The sequence below is a fragment of the Dermacentor silvarum genome, chromosome 7, assembly GCF_013339745.2.
Source record: "Dermacentor silvarum isolate Dsil-2018 chromosome 7, BIME_Dsil_1.4, whole genome shotgun sequence".
NCBI lineage: Eukaryota > Metazoa > Arthropoda > Arachnida > Ixodida > Ixodidae > Dermacentor > Dermacentor silvarum.
In genome coordinates this window covers 114,321,292-114,340,760 of record NC_051160.1, presented here as the reverse complement: position 1 = coordinate 114,340,760, position 19,469 = coordinate 114,321,292, and the positions used below count along the sequence as shown (strand labels likewise).

The 19,469-nt window shown below is 47.1% G+C and overlaps 1 protein-coding gene across 1 annotated transcript in view; it reads left to right on the top strand.

Moving 5' to 3' along the window:
• The first annotated feature begins 4,236 nt into the window (after positions 1-4,236).
• Positions 4,237-19,469, top strand: part of LOC119458362 (organic cation transporter protein) — a 207,726-nt gene continuing 192,493 nt past the window's right edge. Inside the window, exons 1-2 of the mRNA XM_049671124.1 lie at positions 4,237-4,257; positions 14,494-14,817. Of these exons, the coding sequence (XP_049527081.1) occupies positions 14,503-14,817 (315 nt within the window). The 5' untranslated portion in view covers positions 4,237-4,257; positions 14,494-14,502. The remainder of the gene's footprint in view (positions 4,258-14,493; positions 14,818-19,469) is intronic.

Genomic DNA, 19,469 nt, shown 5'->3' with positions numbered 1-19,469 from the left:
AGTTCACCACTGCGTACCATCCACAGACAAACGGCCTTACTGAACGCCTCAACCGTACTCTCACAGATATGCTTATGTACGTGTTTGAGACCACCGAGACTGGGACATTAACTTGTCTTTTGTGACCTTCGCCTACAACTCTTCTCGTCACGACACAGCTGGCTACTCCCCTTTTTATCTACTGTTTGGCTACGACCCACCATTGCCTATGGACACCATACTTCATCCTCACGCAGACACATCCTCTGCCTATGCTCGTGATGCTCTTGCCCGTGCTGACATCGCCCGTCAGGTTGCCCGCGATCGCTTGTCAGCTTCACAGGTCAATCAAAAATGTCTCTATGACCACCAACACCGGGAGGTGAACTTCCTTCCAGGATCGCTCGTGTTGCTGTGGTTCCCGTCACGTCGCGTTGGCCTATGCGAAAAACTCCTCTCCCGTTATGCTGGCCCTTACCGCGTCGTACGCAAAGTCACTAATGTGACCTATGAAATCGCTCCGCTAAATCCTAAGTCGGCCTCTGCAACAATCGCGAGTGACATAGTCCATGTCTCGCGCCTTAAACCGTACCACACTCACCCGGCCCTAATTGCACCGGGACGGTGCTTCTGCCGCCGGCGGGTAATATCACGAGCGGCGATCCTGTGGTCGGTGCTTGGACGATGACGACGACGACGTCGTGGCTTTCTGGTGTGCACGCGCTCTCCTGAACGATTGCTGTAGCGTTGTGCGCCTTACCTTGTAAATATATCCATTGTATGTATATATTCTCCCCGTAACAATATTTACAAGTTAGGTGACTGCCGCGTAAGCACCCCGTTCATTGCTCTCTGACGGCTTGAGCGTGATTACTTGGCAGGGTGTAGGGCAATCGTGGGCTCCTGTTAAAAAAAAACTGATCTCACTTATAAACGATGCACTCGCTCTGGGTTCTCCCGTCGTTCTTTTTTTCTGTCTGATGCGCATATAAATCATGCTCATCTGCAAATAAATATCAGTTGGAAGTTAGCGCTCTTTACTCTGTCCTTCTTTTCTACATTTCGCGCGCTACGCAATACCGCCGTTAGGAACCACGACCAACTCGCCCGAGCTTCTACCCAAATGTAATAACGCCTCTACACACGCACAAAAATCAAGGTTTCGTATTTGTATTTAGCCCTTAATTACCCAACACATTTTAAAGTTTCCTGTGCACCGCTGCTAACATTATTCACATTCCCTCTCAATATTACCTAGGTATAAAGAGCGCACTTGAAGAACACGGAGCCAAAACAATGAAGCAGTGAAAAAACACCGCATATCCACGAAGTGATTGATGATGAGTGGGCGAAGCACCGGGGGATCATTCGGGTAACCGTGAATCCCCCGTACATGCGAGAGCGCGGGAAGCAGTGGCAAAATGCCGGAAGCGTTCTCTAGCTGAAGTTGGTGGCGCCGATGCTCGGTTCAAGCGCGAGCTTCGCGAGCCCTCAGCTCCGGCCGCATGCCGGCGTTTCCGTGCTGCTGCAGCTTCGTGAGCCCTCAGCTCCGTGTCCGCTTGCCGACGTTGCCGTTTTGCTTCAGCTTCCCGCGCCATAGACTCCGGGTCCGCTTGTTGTCTGCGTCGCCGTGCTGCAGCAGCTTTGCGAGTCCTCGACTCCGCTTGCAGTTGAGCTGCCACAGTTGCCTTTTCATCCGTAGCGGGCGCGCCGTTATCAGAAGCGACCGTTATCATCCATGGCTGAAGAGAGAAAGAGCGCGCGTCGGGAACGAACGCCCTTGTGCACCGCAGCGCCCCTAGCAGACTACATGCAAACCAGAGCTACGGACGAGAGAGAAAAATAGCGCGCGTCGGGAACGAGAGATAAAGAGAGCGCGCGTCAGGAACGAACGCCCTTGTGCACTGCATCGCCCCTAGCGGACTACATGCATACCAGAGCTATGGGCGACGAGGGAGGGACAAGGCTCGGCCCTAAGGTGCTTCGCCCCTAAAAATTTAGCGCTTCGCGTGTGCCCGTATTTTTTGTGTCCATGTTTCTTCAAGTGCGCTGCTAAAAACTAATGTGCGCCAAGAATCGTGAACAAGCCTATCAGTACGTCTTACTAAAAAAAAAAAACACCAAATGAGTTTATATTGATAAAGTCTTCTTGATTAACTCTGTAGGTTCGTTTATTTCGCGGTAGTAGGTTAATTATTCGAAGTCAACACAAAGGGCAATATATATATATATATATATATATATATATCTTGTCAAGGTGTTTCTTGACAGGATGTGCAAGGGGTGAGAGGTCGAACTCGGTGCCGTAAACGGAACCCTGCGAGCAGTCAGAACCGGCCCCGTGCGTAAAGCGCTGGTGAAGAGCCTGACTGACTGGCACTTCTTCGTTACATTTCATACGCTGGGGATGCGCCGGGCTAGCCGGCGCTGCTTCTTCGTTGCAATATATATAATATATATATATATATATATATATATATATATATATATATATATATTTCAATTTCGCGCCGGAAGCCGAGGGTGGTTACGTCAGTGTAACGTGATGGCTTTCACATTGTTTCCTCTCAATTCAGTCGTTTTGGTGAATGGATAATTTTCTTAGCTTTCTAAGTTCTGTTTTTGCTCATTTAGTATACTATGTAGTCCGTGTTCAATCAGAAAAATAAACCTGCCGCAGAGCCTTCCATTACGTGAGCGAAGTAAGCCAGGGACGGGAAGCACGAACGAGCAGGCGCCGTCAAAATATGTGACTTCACGGGCCAGTTGGTTTGACAACTTCAAGGCAGCGTGGCCACCTATGTTTCGTTATCGCGATTTTTCTGGCTTACCAAGCGTCGCTTCGTAACAAAAGCAGCATTGTCGGTATTATGGCGTCACAATATACTAACGCAGCTCAAATATTTCTTTCTCTGTGCGGCCCTTCAAGCTCTAAATATAACCTACCTAAATTAACTAGTTCTTCAAGGACACCCGTAACACACGCTTTGACGTTTTGAGCGCTTCTAGTCACACTAACAGCTTCGCGGTTAAAGGCTTGCAGAGCAACCATGGCAGCAAATTTAGACTTTTAGCAACAAACTTACCGTGGGGGCCGCATTTCGATGCGGGCGAAATGGAAAAACGCTCGCGTGCCATGCATTGCGTGTTGGGTAAAGGACCCCGGATGGTGAAAATTAATCCTGTGACCCCGCTACGGCGTGCCTCGTAATCATATGGTGGTTCTGGCACGCAAAAGTACATAGTTAATTTTACAACGTAAGGGCTGTTACGGGCTCATTCCAATAGCCGTTTCGTTTGGAGACGGTGTCCGCCGCCGCCGGTTTTCGGTGTCCGTAAGTGATATCGCCGGAAATGAAAAAAAAAAAAGAAGGGTTACCCAGTTGCCGCCGGGATCGAGCTCGGGCACACTGCGCGGGAGTCGGATACTCTACCACTGAGCCACGCAATCACTTGCTATCAGGCCGCGGGAAAAATGCCTTATAAACGCGCCCTGGCACGCGAGGGGACACGGTCGTAATGACAATGATCGCCGCGAGGACCCTGTTTTGCGTGGCACCGAAATTGGAGCTAATCTTGAGCCGCTCCTCCAGCTTACGCTGCGACTGTGCTGCGTGTGCCGCGCAGGCGTATGACTTTTTTGCTACCAACATATATATTCCGTATGAGTAGAAGTATTAAAATTGTTCCTCAGTGCGCTTTTCCGTCTGTTAACAGTATTCGCTGGAATAAGCGGAAGTATTGCCCGCACCTCCACCAATTTGTTACGATGCGGAAGTCACATGTAAAGATGCACTTACACTATTTACAAGAGAGTCAACGATACATATGCAGATGGCTGTCGAGACCGAATCCACCTTCACACGTGAAATCGTCTTCTTCTGACTCTTGGTTTACGCATGCCCCCGGCACTAACGGCACTATATGGCAAGCTTTCAGTCAACTGAAAGAGGCAACGAGTGAAAAGTTAGAGATAACTTGAAAGAAACCTCAGATGTGGATGGCAGAAGCTTGGCAATGGCAAAATTCGGGCGCACGGGGCGGAGGGGTGGTGGGAGGGGGGGGGGGTTGTTTCGCCCCTACCGGCAAAGTTCAGAAGGGCTCGCCGAACACCGCCTAGCACCCCGGTTCCACCAAGAATTTGCGATAACGTTTATAGAAGCGACAGCACACAAAACAGTACAAGGAGCAGCGCGATAAAACGTACTGTCGGCGGGGTCATCAGCAACGCACGTTCTTTTACAATTGCCGACGAGTCTGCGCCTCGGCGTGAACGAGGTGAGTGGGTGTTTCTTGCGGTAAAAGCAGTGATTTTCGTGGCGTATTGTGTGAAGTTTTTGTGTGTTGCTATAGTATGCATGGTGGCTTCACACTGCGTTAAATAAGCGCGCGTTCTACAAGACTCTTCAACAGTAGCGCATGTTCTGGGAAACCCTGTTTTCAATGTGTAGCAGCTCAACGAAATAACACGGATAAAGGAAAAAAAGCCGCTTGAAGAAAATGCACTGAGGAATCTGCCGAAGCACTAAAGAAGCACAAATATGTGCTTAAGACCTATCTGCACGCGATGTGACACCACCTCAAAAAGAGTACCAGTAGGTACGATGCTGACCTGGTCTTTTTTGTCAAAAACAAGGCCATATTTTTGTGGCCATTCAAAGAAGGGTTGAATGCAGGGCAGGGCATCAGAATAGTGGGTATACAGTAAAACACTCCTCCAGATTTGTACCCTGTGATGTTGGTGTCGTCCAGACCGGGCCCAGACCGGGAAATGGTGCAATGTCAGCTTGAATAACACTACAACACCTCAAAAAGCGCACAATGTTCCCATTTATCAAGCAGTTGCATTTTTTTGCGGTTGCGCACAAGCTATTGCAAACACGAGCATCATTATGAGACACAAAGATCAGTGTACACGAGAGGTAGCTGAAGTTCATCTGACCCAGAAGCGCGCGTAGGAGTGTGCGCGTAAACCATCCATCTTTACCGTAAAGTGAATGTGCACACTTTAAGGATAGGTAACGACATGTGTACCGTACTTACACTTTTTTGTTTTTAATTTAGTTCGTTTTGCTCCCGCTATTGGTGTTTTTTATTTAGTATTTGCCTCTGTGTGTTTACTTTTGACGTGTCAATAAAGCTTCAGTTGTAAGACAGCGATTGTGTATAGTCTCTCCTGCATACAGTGAACGTATTCCAATCCGCCCACTACAGTGTTCTTGTGCATACAACGTATTCTTGTAAATCCAACATATCGTGCACGTTCATGTTTCACGGTGCTGACAGAATATTGAAATAAAAACAAAAAACAAAAACAATTTGGACTTACAAGGGAAGACGAAATGACATTTATACCATACGTCGTCTGGGAGGGTCGACTCCGCTTGCAGTTGAGCTGCCACAGTTGCCTTTTCATCCGTAGCGGGCGCGCCGTTATCAGAAGCGACCGTTATCATCCATGGCTGAAGAGAGAAAGAGCGCGCGTCGGGAACGATCTGTAAATACCAAATTGCACAAGTGAACGAATAAGGCGAAAAAGCTCACCTTACGTGATATTCAAGCAATGGAAGCTGGGTTTGCTATCTCAATAGCGTAGAATTCTCCTTTAAAGAGCATTGTGCAATGCACACGTATTATTCTCAGAAAGGCGACGGGTAAAAAGAAAGTGCTGCGACTCAAAACAGATTAGGTGACCGTGTTTGAATCTTATAAAAAGTGGCTGCACAGCATGAAATAAATCAGGCAAATAACCGATTTTTTAGTAGCTTAACTACATCGCGATTTGCCCGCCCATAAGTAAGAGAATAAAGAGAGAACGGCCGTTTTAGACGTACAAAGAGAACAAAATTATGACTCCTGTTTCTTTTATGAAGCTACACAGAAAAATGCCACTTCAGGAACGCTCTGCTCTGTTCGTTGCCTTTGCATTATTTACTTATTTACACTTTACCCAAATCGGCACAAGGCATTGCGTAGACGTGCGCTGAGGGGGGGGGGGGGGTGACATGAATCACAACATAACAGAAATAGCACTAGGTTGTTGTACAAGATACATAACGAAAAATAACAAAACAACGCAAATTATTCAAGATTGTACGGAATATAAAAAATTACCCCAAACATACATTCTCATAAGTTAAGCCACTTCGGGGGAATAATTCCATTGATGTCGACGTTATCATAGGGAACACAAAAAGAGTTCATTATTACTTTTTCTAACGATATCGTCTGGGAACCGGTTCCATTTTTGTATGGTCCTTACGAAGAACGAACCACGAAAAGTGTGCGTTTTGAGCGGGTATTCTAATTTTTTTCGTAAATTATCTGGACAAAGCAAAACGTACGTCGGGTCTGGTAGGTATTCGTGGGGATTGATGGCATTCTTGTTATAATAAGTATTATGTAGAAATTTAAGCCGAACTTTCTGCCTTCTTATGGTTAATGGCTCTCATCCCACTGTACTTTTTATTTCAGAGAAATTTTAAATGAAATATAGTTATTACAAATCTAGCTGCTGGATTTTGCACTTTTTCCAGTCTATCGATAAGGTACTGATGATGATCCCAAATTGCACAAGTATAATCTAGAGTGGATCTTAAATAGAAAAAGTGAAGTGTTTGTTTTACGGTTTGTGGAGCCTGCTTAAAATTCCTCCGTAAAAAAAATAACACCTTTGTCCCTGTAACTTGGATGTGCTTATTCCACTTTAAGGTGTCAGAAAAGTAGATGCCAAGTTACTTTTGTCGAACTCGTTGTTAATTATTGAGTTGTTAGCGGTGTAATTTGTCTCCACGGTTGGTGAATGCTATGCAGCAGCATTGCCGGACGTTTAGGCTCATGTTGCGTTTTTGACACCATAGCAATATTGTAAGCAAGCCACTCTGCAATGTATCGGCACCTGTCCGTGATCTGATTACCCTATACAGTATGCCATGATCTGTAAATACCTGAATGAAAGATGTAATATCTTCAACGATGCTATTAATATAAATTAAGAACAACAGCTGTCCTAATACGCTCCTTTGTGCACCAGACATTAGGATTTGACGTTATAGCGTGTGTTAAAGTGACACCTAAATATTTACGCTGAAATGCACTAGTGAGAGTTGTGTCATCAATAATGTAAGTAAAATCAGATATCTGTTTTTTTCTACTTACCGTTAGCGTTACAGATTTTGGGCATTTAGAGTCATCTGCCACTGCTGACACCAAGAAAAGGCAGAATTTCGTATATGGTGATAATCATTGCGATTAATTTCGCGGTACGAAATACAATAGTCAGCGAATAGACAGATGTTACCATGTAATCGAGAAGGCAAATCTTTATAAAACTGGGTCCAAAACACTGCCTTGGCGCACTCCCGATGCAACAGGTGCTAAATTGGAACCTTCGTTATGAATATACACGAATTGTGAGCGGTATAGATCGGCACATACTCTCATGAGTGCACTCACTCACACTCGCATTCATTTCAAAGGCGTGAGTGCGAGTGCGAGTGAGTGGAGGTGAGTAGAAGTGAATGCGAGTGAGCGCCGGTAAGTGTGAGTGCAGATGAGTGCGAGTGAGCGTGAGTGGAAGTGAGTGGCAACCGCAAGGCGCGTAGACGCGAGCTTACGCGCGTCCGCAAGCGTACGTGCGGTCTGGGCTTAAACCCTCGATGACGTCAATAAATCCTACACAGGTTTAATCCTAAGGTGCTTTGTGTTCAAGAGACACACGCTAAATTTACACAATCCAACTTTCTCCGGCAACACGCCATTTTCCGGAAAGACCGAGACGACGCTGTCGCCTTGTGCGGTGGTGTAGCAATAGTTGTAGACAAGTCTGTAGCTTTTCAACATGGAATCCTCCAGACGGCCCTGCAGGGGCGTCTGCGCAAGGAGGCGTTTGGTGAGTTGCGCCACCACGTACCTGAGCACACGGGGGTTGGACCCTCCCACGCGTCGTGTCTGGCGGTCCTTCGGGACAAAGGAGGCCTCATCGACAGGCGTGAACTTATCAAGTGCTCTTCACGCTTGTCGTTTCTCGCGGCCGGGAAGTGTCACCGTCAGTCACCTGGGACTGATGGATGAGCAGTTAGCCCCCAGAGTGCAATGGGTCCTCGCCCTCGTGCGTAGGTGAAACGGCAACGTCGCCATTGGTGTGTTTCCGTGAAGTACCAGCGCCCGCACGAACTGCGATGAGGCCCGACGCCGACTGTGACGCGCCAACCTGGAGCCCCCTTCCGAGACAACAGCCACCACCCTCCCTGGAAATGGTGGCTTCCGCGAACTGACCGCCGCGGAGAGGCGGCTAATTCGGAGAGGTGGCTAACTGTTGCCTGTGTGCGGGGGCGATCAGGCAAGATTGGAAGCGGAGCCCGGCGGGAAACGATGCCACATGATGGGCGGGAGTTTACGAACTGGCCCAACATTGTCATTGGCTAAAATAACTATAGTGGATTCCCTCGTCGAGTGAAAGAGGGAAACGAAAGGGATAAAAGAGCGGGACTTGAGCGTTGTGAGACGCTCGACCATGTAGAACGCTCACAACATGTAGTGGGGAGGCTCGCGATGTGACCCGAGAGGTCGACTTAAAGAAAACTTTCTTGTGAACTCCGGTGCGTGCATCTTCAATATGAAGGAACCAACGTATTACAATAGCCATCATAATTCATATTCATCCATAGACCGGTCGATGGCTCTGTCTCTCTTTTCCATGATTTAGAATGGCGTGTAATCAAACACCCATTCGGAAGTGATCACTTCCCAGTAACCCTAAACTTAGTGGCCCAACATCCGCCCCTCCGCTTGTGCCTCGCTGGAAACTAGCTTCAGCTGACTGGAAGTGTTTTAGTGAATCCACGTACTTATCACGAGATTTTATGAGTAATTTTAGTATAGATCATGCTGTATCATATTTTACCGCTTTTATTATTGACGCTGCAGAAAAGTCCATTCCTCAAAGTAAATGCAGTTCACGTGGAAGACGAGTTCCTTGGTGGAATGATGACTGCAGACAAGCTCGGAAGAAGCAAAACAAAGCATGGGGAATTCTGCGTCGATACCCAACTGCAGAAAACCTTGCTCAATTAAAGCTGTCTAAATCAGAGAGAAGGCGCACCCAACGGTAGACTAGGAGAGCAAGCTGGGAAAGGTTTCTGTCCGGAATAAATTCGTATACCCAAGAAACAAAATTGTGGAATGCGCTCAGAAGGCTAAAGGGGCATGAACCGCATCCGCTGACTTTGGTAAATAATCAAGGAAATAAGTTGGAAGACCAGGCAGACGCTCTTGGAATAGATATTCAGTATGTATCTAGCTCTGCGCACTATACCCATACATTCCTTTAACACAAAGAAATAGGAAAACGGAAGATACTGGACCGCGAAGGCTGAAGAAACGATCCATACAACAGTCCTTTCAACATTGCCGAGCTTAGAGCAGCATTGAACGTCTGCAAAAGCTCTGCGCCGCGAGCAGACAGGATCATGTATGACATGATCAAGAACATGCACACAGATACACAAATAACATTGCTTGCACTTTTTAATCTCATTTGTGCAGCCGGACACCTTCCAGCGGCATGGAAGGAAGCTATCGTTGTACCACTTTTGAAACAGGATAAAGACCCACCTTTGGTAACAAGCTACCGTCCGGTAGCACTTACAAGCTGCCTATGTAAACTTTTGGAAAAAATGATAAATCGCCGTGTTTTGCATTTCCTAGAATCAAACAACATGTGCGGTTTTCGAGAATGCCGGTCCACAGCCGACCATATTGTGCGCATTGAAGCAAACGTTCGCGATTCGTTTGCCCATAAACAATACTTCTCAGTTTTTCTCGAAATAAAGAAGGCCTATGACACCACATGGCGCTATGGCATTATCAGATACATATCACGAATGGGTATCCGTGGCAACATGCTTAGCATAATTGAAAGTTATGTCTCACACCGTACTTTCCGAGTTAGAATTGGTAATGGTCTGTCTAGGTCATTTATGCTGGAAGCTGGGGTACAGCAGGGTGGCGTACTTAGCTGTGCCATTTTTATTGTTAAAATGTACTCTTTACGTTCGCTTATCCCACGAAGTATGTTTTATTAAGTATATGTCTATGGTGTACAGATTGGATTTCAAACGTGTAACATCTCAGTCTGCTAGCGAGACGTTCAGTTTGGGCTGAACAAAGTCTCAGCATGGGCCAGTGGCGCACCGACGGGGGGGATTTCGGGTTTTGTAACCCCCCCCCCCCCTGAGGCCGAGTTACCCCACCCCCCACGCGTCCAGCCCCACCAGCCCAACGTGTAGCTTCAATTCTGTGTTCACAATGCCAGTACAATTCAGCAGGTGGCTTGAGTTCGAATTTTCCTCCTTAACAAAAACTCTCTGTCACTGCCTTCTATTTATTCATTCAGGCTTAAATTACTTTGCGTAAAACGCTGAAGAAATTGACATCGTCATCATCCTTGGTGTCATTATATGATTATAATTATTAGGCATTTTATTTGGTGTTGTATTCCTTTGGCTAAAGCTAGGAAGTTGCATATTATGCATAGTGCTTGCTTCCCCCACCACCACGAAAATGCACCCCTGCCCCCTGGCAGATATCCTGGGTGCGCTACTGGCATGGGCAAATCAGAACGGCTTCAAGATAAATCCACAGAAAAGCTCCTGTATCCTCTTTACAAGGAAGAGGGGCCTTGTCCCAGAGCCTAGTATCCAGCTCCATGATCAGCGCTTACCTCTGAACACACAGCACAAATTTCTTGGTGGCTTACTTGACTTCAAACTTACATTCATTCCACATATTAATATCTGAAAGCCAAATGTTTGAAAGCAATGAACATTCTTAAAATGTTCGCACACACGACATGGGGCAGTGGCAGGGGCTGCTTAATGAACGTGTACAGGAGCCTCATACGGTCACGTCTGGACTATGGGTCCGTGGTGTATCGCTTTGCCGCTGCAAGTGCATTGAAGATTTTGGATCCCGTTCGCCATTTAGGCATTCTATTGGCCACAGGCGCCTTCAGAACAAGTCATATACATAGTTTATACGTAGAATCCAATGAGTGGTCACTCCACCTACAAAGAACATACATAAGCTTTACATACTTCCTCAAAGTGCAATCTAATCCTGAAGACGCGTCTTATAAAACGGTGAACGATTTGACGTCTGCCACGCAATTTCAAAGCCGACCTTCAATGAGAAAACCTTTTACACTACACGTGAGGATGCTGAGCTAGGAAATGAATGTCCCACTAGATCTGCATCCACTGATGGCTCCATTTGCCACCGTGGCTGTGGCAAATGATAGAATGCGACACATCATTTGTCTACGTTACAAAGCACGCTCCAGTGGAACAAATCGGAATGCACTTCCGAGAACTTCAATTAAAGTACTCATGCCCAGAATTTTATACTGACGCGTCAAAGTCCAATGATGGCGTGTCTTAGGCAGCAGTTGGCTCATCTTTCTCCGAATGCAATCTTCTGCACACTGAGACGAGCATCTTTACGGCGGATGCTTATGCGTTACTGTCGGCTGTAAAACACGTAAATGCAATAAAACTACAAAAAGCTGTTATATTTACGGGCTCTCTAAGCGTAGTAAGAACTTTAATGTCTCTACGGAAACATAAAAATTCAGTAATCAATGACATCTACTCATCTCTATGTACTACGTACACATCTAACTAATATGTCGTTATATGTTGGGTGCCAGGGCACAGATGCACAGTGGTAAATACGCTTGCAGATGAACTTACTACATCCATAACAACGAGAGCCTGTACCGTAGCTATCCCTCCCACAGACTCGAAGCCTTTCTTGCTCAATAAGCTGGCAAACTTTTGGCAATCCATCTTTTACCTTGAAACCTCCAATAAACTTTATTTGATGAAGCCGCACCTACGAAATTGGCCTTCCGTAATAAAAGCGCGACATACTGATGTCGTGCTCTATCGACTAAGAAGAGGACATGTTCTTACCTGCTGACTGGTGGTGAACCTCCGCACTGTGGTAGGTGTTGTGAGAGGCTGATCGTTCTGCACCTTTTGGTGGAGTGTCGGGAAGTAGAGGCTGAACGAAATAAGCACTTTCTTATAGCACACCGATGGCACATTCCCCTTCATCCGGTGTTGTTTCTTGGAGCAGAACCAAGTTTTGACCATAAATCAGTTTTAAATTTGTTTACAAGATGTCGACTGATTGCGCGATATAAGCCCACGTGATTCGTAGCGCGTCCTCTTACCAGAGGCTGCTGCTACGATAGTTGCAACCTCTATGGCACATGTCCCCAGGCTTTTGTGCTTAAGGACTCTGGTGAGGCATCAGTGCTACTCGTAGCGACGTATTTTAGTAGATCAGCTATTCTTAATACATCATTCCTTTATAGCTTGTCATGTATCATGGTCTAGTTTTTATGCGTATTTATTTGCGGACTTTCCAACGAATCTTTTTAGGCCTATATACAGCCATGTTTCATCCACATTTTGATATTCATTATTCATCCACGAATAGCAGCCTATTAGCATAGCCTTGGCGCTTGCGCCAATAGAATCCAATAGTCATCACTCATCATCCATGATATTGTCCAAAGTCTGCCCTGTAAACGTCCCAGCCGCCACTCTTGTCGCCTTTCACCCGCTCCACAATTACCTCTGAGCACATAGACAGATTTTAGTAACCGGCAATTGTCACCTTTTTACCCTCCACTACTGATGGGGCCTCACCCTGCTTCTCTTTGTCATCCTTGTCCGCTTGATTCGGATTTGACATGGGGTACTGACCCTGCGTTCCTGCTTGGCCTATGCGATAGCTTCAAGGTAGGTGAGCCTCCTTCCAGCAGCCCAACCTGCATATTCCACGCATTCTACGCGCTTTGTTGGCACTTCTGGTCCTGTCGCACCGGAAGCCGGCGTTTCATCGTCACTACCATTTTCGTTCGTGATGGCGGCCCTGTTCAGTTTTTCCTCTGCTGCTCGGAGTCACAGGCGGGCACAAGTTTCCAGCGCCCTCTCATGACATGTGTAGAAAGGAGAACTTCAAACCTCCTCTCCACTTCGCGCCCAGCCCTTGCCGTCCAGTCACCCAAGCAACTTCTTAGACTGTGGTATGGAAACAAAGCGCTGCATCCAGCGTAGGTCTGTCTGCGGCAGCTGATGTGAGTCGCGCCTACGAGTCACCCACGCGATGCCTCTCGCGATCTCCCTATTAGCGAGGCATTCGTGCCACACTAATGCGAAATTTGAGCTCACCTGTATACGTGTTTCCATTTCGCGATATATGCGCGGAAAATTTGTCGTATGCGGCACGTCGCAAACGGAGCCAAGTGTGGCGCGACTGCCTCGATAATCTGGAGATTGCGAGAGGCAGCGCGTGGGTGAAGCGTGGGGCGCGAGCAACAGCAGCCGCCGCCGACACACCTCCCGACGACGCGCGCTACTATCGCGCCATCTCGTAGCTATCGTCGCCGCACTACTCTTTTCTCACGCTTTCGCCATACACTTCCCCGTTTTTCGCCTCATGGTACCGCTGCACCCTCCTCCCCGCTTTCTTCCTCGCGCCTCTTCACCCATCTTTCGCTGCTCTCGTTCGCTCGCCATAGGAACGGGTGCCTGACAGCTGCACTCTAAAATGTGAAAATAAATGAGGGAGACAGCTGTTTTAGTGACCGCAGTCTATTAATGTAGACACCGCTCATGCATTCACCCAGAGCCGTGAAGGGAGTATGCGCGTGCTTGTCTAAAATATACGTCGACACGTTCTGCCTGCCAGACTAAATGAACTAGGTCCGCGCGGAAAAAAAAAATTATAGTGCGTTGTTTGACCTCCGGAAATATTCAGTGGCTTACGAGTGACTCCTTGTGGAGGGCTTCGCATCAATTTCAACACCTGAGGTGGTTGAACGTGCGCCAAATAGACGGTGCACGAGCGTTCTTGCATTTTGCCCCAATCGGAATGCGATCGTTAGGACCGGGCTGGAAGCCGCAACCGTTGGCGCAACAGTGCAACGTCAACGCCACTGAGCTACCGGAACGGGTGGGGGACTGCATTGAACCAGCTGCGTAGTTGCAGAGTTGTCTCTAGCACGGCCTGCTATATATATCTGTCTCCTAATTGACGCGCAGAATCTAGGAGGTGAGTGACGCTTTGAATTTTATGGTCTGTCTTTAGTTTACGAGCCGACTATTCTGCAATCTAAACTTCCTTATTTCTTGAGGCGGGGCCCTTGTAACGACATTTCTTTAACTTTTGCAAGTTTCATTATCGATGTTTTCTTGTGAAGTAAATATGTGCTATCATACCACCCATGTCATGTGGTACTATTGTTACAATGGAGTTCATGTGCATTCCACAAGACTTGGAAATTCTCCTCTCTGACTTAGTGTCGGTGGCGCTCTTCTGCCGTGTGCGAGGTTCCGGGTTCAATTACAGGGCACGGATCGATGGGGGCGGAATAAAAAAACGCTGTTTTACCGATTTCAAGGTGCCTCTTCAGACACCCCACATTACCACGTTCCGTTTCAGTGCCTGCAGATGGCTCCCGCCACAGTGGACACCGTGCTGGACAAGCTGTCCCGATGCCACGTGGTCATCTTCGTGTTCGCCTTTCTCCGAGGCCTTCCTGTCACGTGGAACATGATGATGCCGGTGTTTGTGTCGCCGTCAGCCGTCGAGTTCCGCTGCGCCGAGGCACTCAACGGGAGTCTGGCGACAGCCAGCGGCGGCGGCCGCCAAATATGGGCGAACAGCACGGCTCAATGTTTCACCTTAGATGGAACCAATGCCAGCAAACCATGCGAATCCTGGGTCTACGACCGCAGTGTATACGGCAAAACGGTCACTGAAGAGGTACGGTGCGTTACACAAAGATATCTCAATCTTATTCAGGCTGGGCAGGTCTGCTTTCGCTACGAATCCTTCACCCTCCTGTTCCTTATCCCTTTTTTGTTTTGCATATTATTGTCCCCGTGGCGTCTTTGAAGTTCCAAGGCTTCTTGTAAGATTTGTATGTGCCTCGTCCACTTGTGTACGAAATGAAATACACATTCATAATAAATGTCGCGTCGTATTCCTGCCTTGAGTACGACCGCGGTAGACACCTGCGTGGCGAGATTGGCGCAGTAGCATTGTTTTCAAGCACACCGTTAGCCTCCAAAGTACAGCGCGCCTCTTGGAGCTGGAAAAAAAGAAAAACAAGAAGAAACACGCTAAAGAAGAGATGACAATGTTTGGTTTAACTTGTATTCTAGTGCTTTCACTTCGTTTTCCTATATAGGCGCTATCGAAGCCCGTTCAAATGCCTGCTACTACTCTGGATAAATATTTTCAAGTAAATTGGAGCACTCATAAACATCGTTCTTCTCGTCGTTAGCCCCCCGCTACGATTTTTCCCCAATAAAAACGTATGAGGTGCGCCGTGTTGATCTGGGGTACGGTTTCTGCGACTGCACTTGAAAGGCGAAACTGAAACTGCCGTGTAGAGAGAGAGAGCCATTGTATCTTATTATACTTGGGCACTCTGATGCTTGACAGTATCACTTTGACGATTTGGAAGTCGTAAGCCTTGAATTACAATAAAAACAAATAAAGTGAAAAATACCGAGGCATTGTTCCTTTAAGGGGGCACTAAAAAAATTAGCTCCGGGGTCTTTACGTGTGAAAAGTACAACATGACAATGAGGCACGCCATAGTAGACGGCTCCGGGTTAATTTTGACCAGCTGAGGTTCGTGCACCCAATGCACGATGCAAAGACGTTATTGCATTTTGCTCCCATCGAAATGCCTCCACCGCGATTAGGATTCGTTCCCGCGCCTACGGGCTTAGCAGCTCAATGCCAAAGCCACTACACCATCACGGTCGGGTGGGGACACAAATAAGAAAAAAAAATATTTGAGCTGTATTAGTAAATTACGCATTCGTATAGCAATCTGGCCACATACTCGGTAGGCCAGAAAGAAAAACGAAAAAAAAAAAAACAAGTACACAAACGACAGGTGCATAGGACGCCGCCTTGATGTTCCCGGAATAACTCTCCATGATCATGGGCTTTAACGGCATCTGTTCTGGCCTAGTAAACTTGTACCGGTACAGATGGACTACATATCACAATAAGAGAGAGAGAGAGAGAGAGCGATAAACTTTATTACACAATGACTCTTAGTCCAAGCCGTCACTATTGGAGTCCATCTGTGTCCTAGGTTTTGGTGTTTAGTTTATTTGTTTGTATCTAATAATGTGTTTCATCTGGGCTACCAGCGGTGGCGATGGCGTAAGGCTCAGCTCTTGCTGTGGAGCGGTTCAGCCCTCCCAGCTGTAGGGAGGGAGAGAGGGATCTTCGAGCGAATTAAAAGCGTGAAGTAGAGAGTTGCCTAGGGCATTTCCAGTAGCCGCATTTATATATATATGATTACGGTAGAAGCGTTGAAGCAATACAATAAAATGCACACAGATATCTGCCGGATAAGTTGCTGAAATAGCTGAAACGGCGTGCGGTCGCGCCTGCCTGAATCCAATGTCGCCATCGCTCATGCTCGTAGTTATCACGAAAAAAATATATGATAGGGATAGGGTATATTACGGCTTTTCTAGTTGTGGCAAATTTACCACGCAGGAATAACGACTGCCTGCAAAAAAATTATTTTTCACGCGTTTTTCACGTCCCTAACGTACCGCCGCTGGCCATTTCCTTCTGTTTGTATGATTAAACAATGCGCGTGATGTCTACAAGGGGGCGCTGCTTTTCAGCTTGAAACTCCAGCGCTGTTTCGCCATACCGCCCCGCGTCGCTCATGTGCCAGTCGGTGCGGTGATCGATGCGATGCCGCAATGACTAAAAATAAATAAATATATCGCGAAATGAAAACACGTTAGAGCTGCGCTAAAATTTCGCATTTTGTGTATCGTAATCGTCGGTGAACATTTTGTTTCCGTTTTAATGGGATGCAATGTTGTATTTTAACGTAGCGTACTTTTAGGCCAGCGAGCAAATGCTGCGAAATTATCAAAACTAAACAGTAGGTCATATTTTCCTCAGATACCGCCGAAGTACAAGTGACGCCTTGTTATGCCTTGTTGTACTTGTGGGCTCGGCATTCTGCTTGCATCCCCATGCCCTAGCCGTTTAAACGCAAGTCTTGCAAAGCACTTATCGCACAACTCTCGATAACAGGTGATGGGTACGCGGCAGCTTATGCAGAAACTAAGGCCCGAAAGTATATTTAGGGACGGGAAGAAACTTGTTGCCAAACTGCGTTCTGTTTCTAAACGGCACGCCCTTCTTTTGCAGTGTAACATGGTATGCGCAACAGGTGGATGGTTTCTTCTTCCCAGAGCATCTACCTCGCTGGTGTGGTTGTCGGAACAGTGGCCGCATCCCACATTTCTGACTGGTGGGTAACAAATGCTAATTCTAAGATAGCCTCTTCTGCACGAGCAACACTATGGCTTCTAACGGAATAACTACGTCGTTGAACTTAAGTTAAGAGTACCAAGAAAAACTTTTGCCTCACATTTGCTTAATTCACAGGCGACGCTGTAACTGCGATATAGTGCGAGAATTCCTCGAATATACAACAAATAATCAATTTTATCCTGTCTAATGCGACCATTTCAAACCCCGCGCAAAAGAATGTTGGCTTCCATGCCCAGTGTGTGATCACGCATATGATTTTCACATCAGCAAAATCGCAGGCAGTGGTCGCGTGGCACCACAAATCACCGAAGCATGGGTCAGTGTGCCTGGTGGGTTAATGGTCGCAAGCCAGGCGGTGATTGCGTATACGAATCTGTGCGCGTTCATCGGCCATTCATTACTCTCATTCTGGACTTGCATACAACCAAGTTTCTTGTAAAATTATATCAGAACAAAATTGATGTGTGCATGAAATGAAGTAAATCTGTTGACGCAGCAAGTATAGAGCGACAATCCACTGAAGCGCTCTCATCAGCCCTCGGGTGGTGAGAGCACCACAGTGGCAATTGCTCTATCCTAAAATAGTCTTATATCAGCGACATTAGGGATTTTCTTAGGTCTAGAATGGGGACGAGAATTGAGGCAGCATTCATAGGGGACCCGCGACCTTTGGCGGCCCGTGACTACCCAACTATGCTCGATGCGTCATCCGACTCCCAAGTTTCTGTGACCAGCTACATTTTATTCCTTTTCATGGAAAGAAGGCGTGACATTTTCGTTATTCCCCATTTGCCAATTTTATATGTTGAGCACAGGCACTGCATTAGGTTATCACATTGCAAGAGATAGAGAAATTGCCTGCAGCAGCTGCATTAATTGTGCGGAAAGAATTTGCGATATACAATCAGTCCCACTTTCAAGAAGCCGTTCCATGACTTCAGCCATCGACTTTTCTACGGCAGCTGCAATCTCTTCTGGAATGGTTGAATTCATGGCAGCAGGCTGCCACCAGCGTAACGATGTGCTTACTTTACTGCAACCGTGACCTCTCTACGGGAGCAACGCCTCTTACCCGTTACCGCAAGAATTCGAACTTCCCGTGCTGGATAAGGACAGCGGAAGTAATTAGCTTGATAAGCTCTTCCACATGGGCAACGCTTCTATGCGCGAGTGACGCACTTATTTGCCCCCATGTCCTTCACCACAGTTCAGTTTATTTCCTTAAAGGCCCCTTTATCAGGGGTGTTACATAAGGGGTGGGGTACATCTTGCAGCGAATAATTCAGCGTGATAACCAATGGGATCACATGTCAAAAATGGTAGGTACACTGTGCAAACAAACACACGCGATAAATGATGAATTCGTATAAGAAGTAATTATTTTGGCAGAACAGAATAAACATCGAAAATAGACAATTCAGCGTAATAATTAACAGATGCAGCAACGAGAACTATACTTGCAGCCACCTGTGCTGTGTCCCCCCCAAAAAAGGCAACTACGGCATTGTAGCGGGCGCGATGCAAGAGCATCTGCAGGACAAGTTAGTGGCCAGAGTTCTCTTTCTGAGGGACTTGATGCGCCTGCAAACGTGGTGATCACAGATTCTGTGGGAGCACGTGCGATATCAGTCATGCGGTTGCACGGATAGATGGCGATAACACCTGCCGCAGAGAGCTTTCTAAAGCGATGCTTTATATGACTAGGCGAAATCGTATATGGCTAGGCGAAATCGTGTGTCTGCAGAAAACTATGATCTTCAGCATTGGCTCGAGCGTCGTCGCCTTCTTCCACAGCTGGCTCGTTGGCCCCTCGCGTTGCGCTCGTGCTCAGCACGCGCTCGTGCCACTGCTCCCGCCTTCGTCGTCGTCGTTTTCTTCCATAGCTGGCTGCGTTGTCGCTCATCATTCCAGCGTCGAATTTCGCTTCTTTTTGTCGTCGAAATGGGGAGGCCACGTTTACGGGGGTATGAGACATTAATCATCTTATGTAACGGACAGATTTAAGTTTGACGCAATTTAATTCGAAGAATCGCAAGCGGCAATGGCGGGCGAATGCTGCTAACCACGCCGCCGCGCAAACTCGAGAA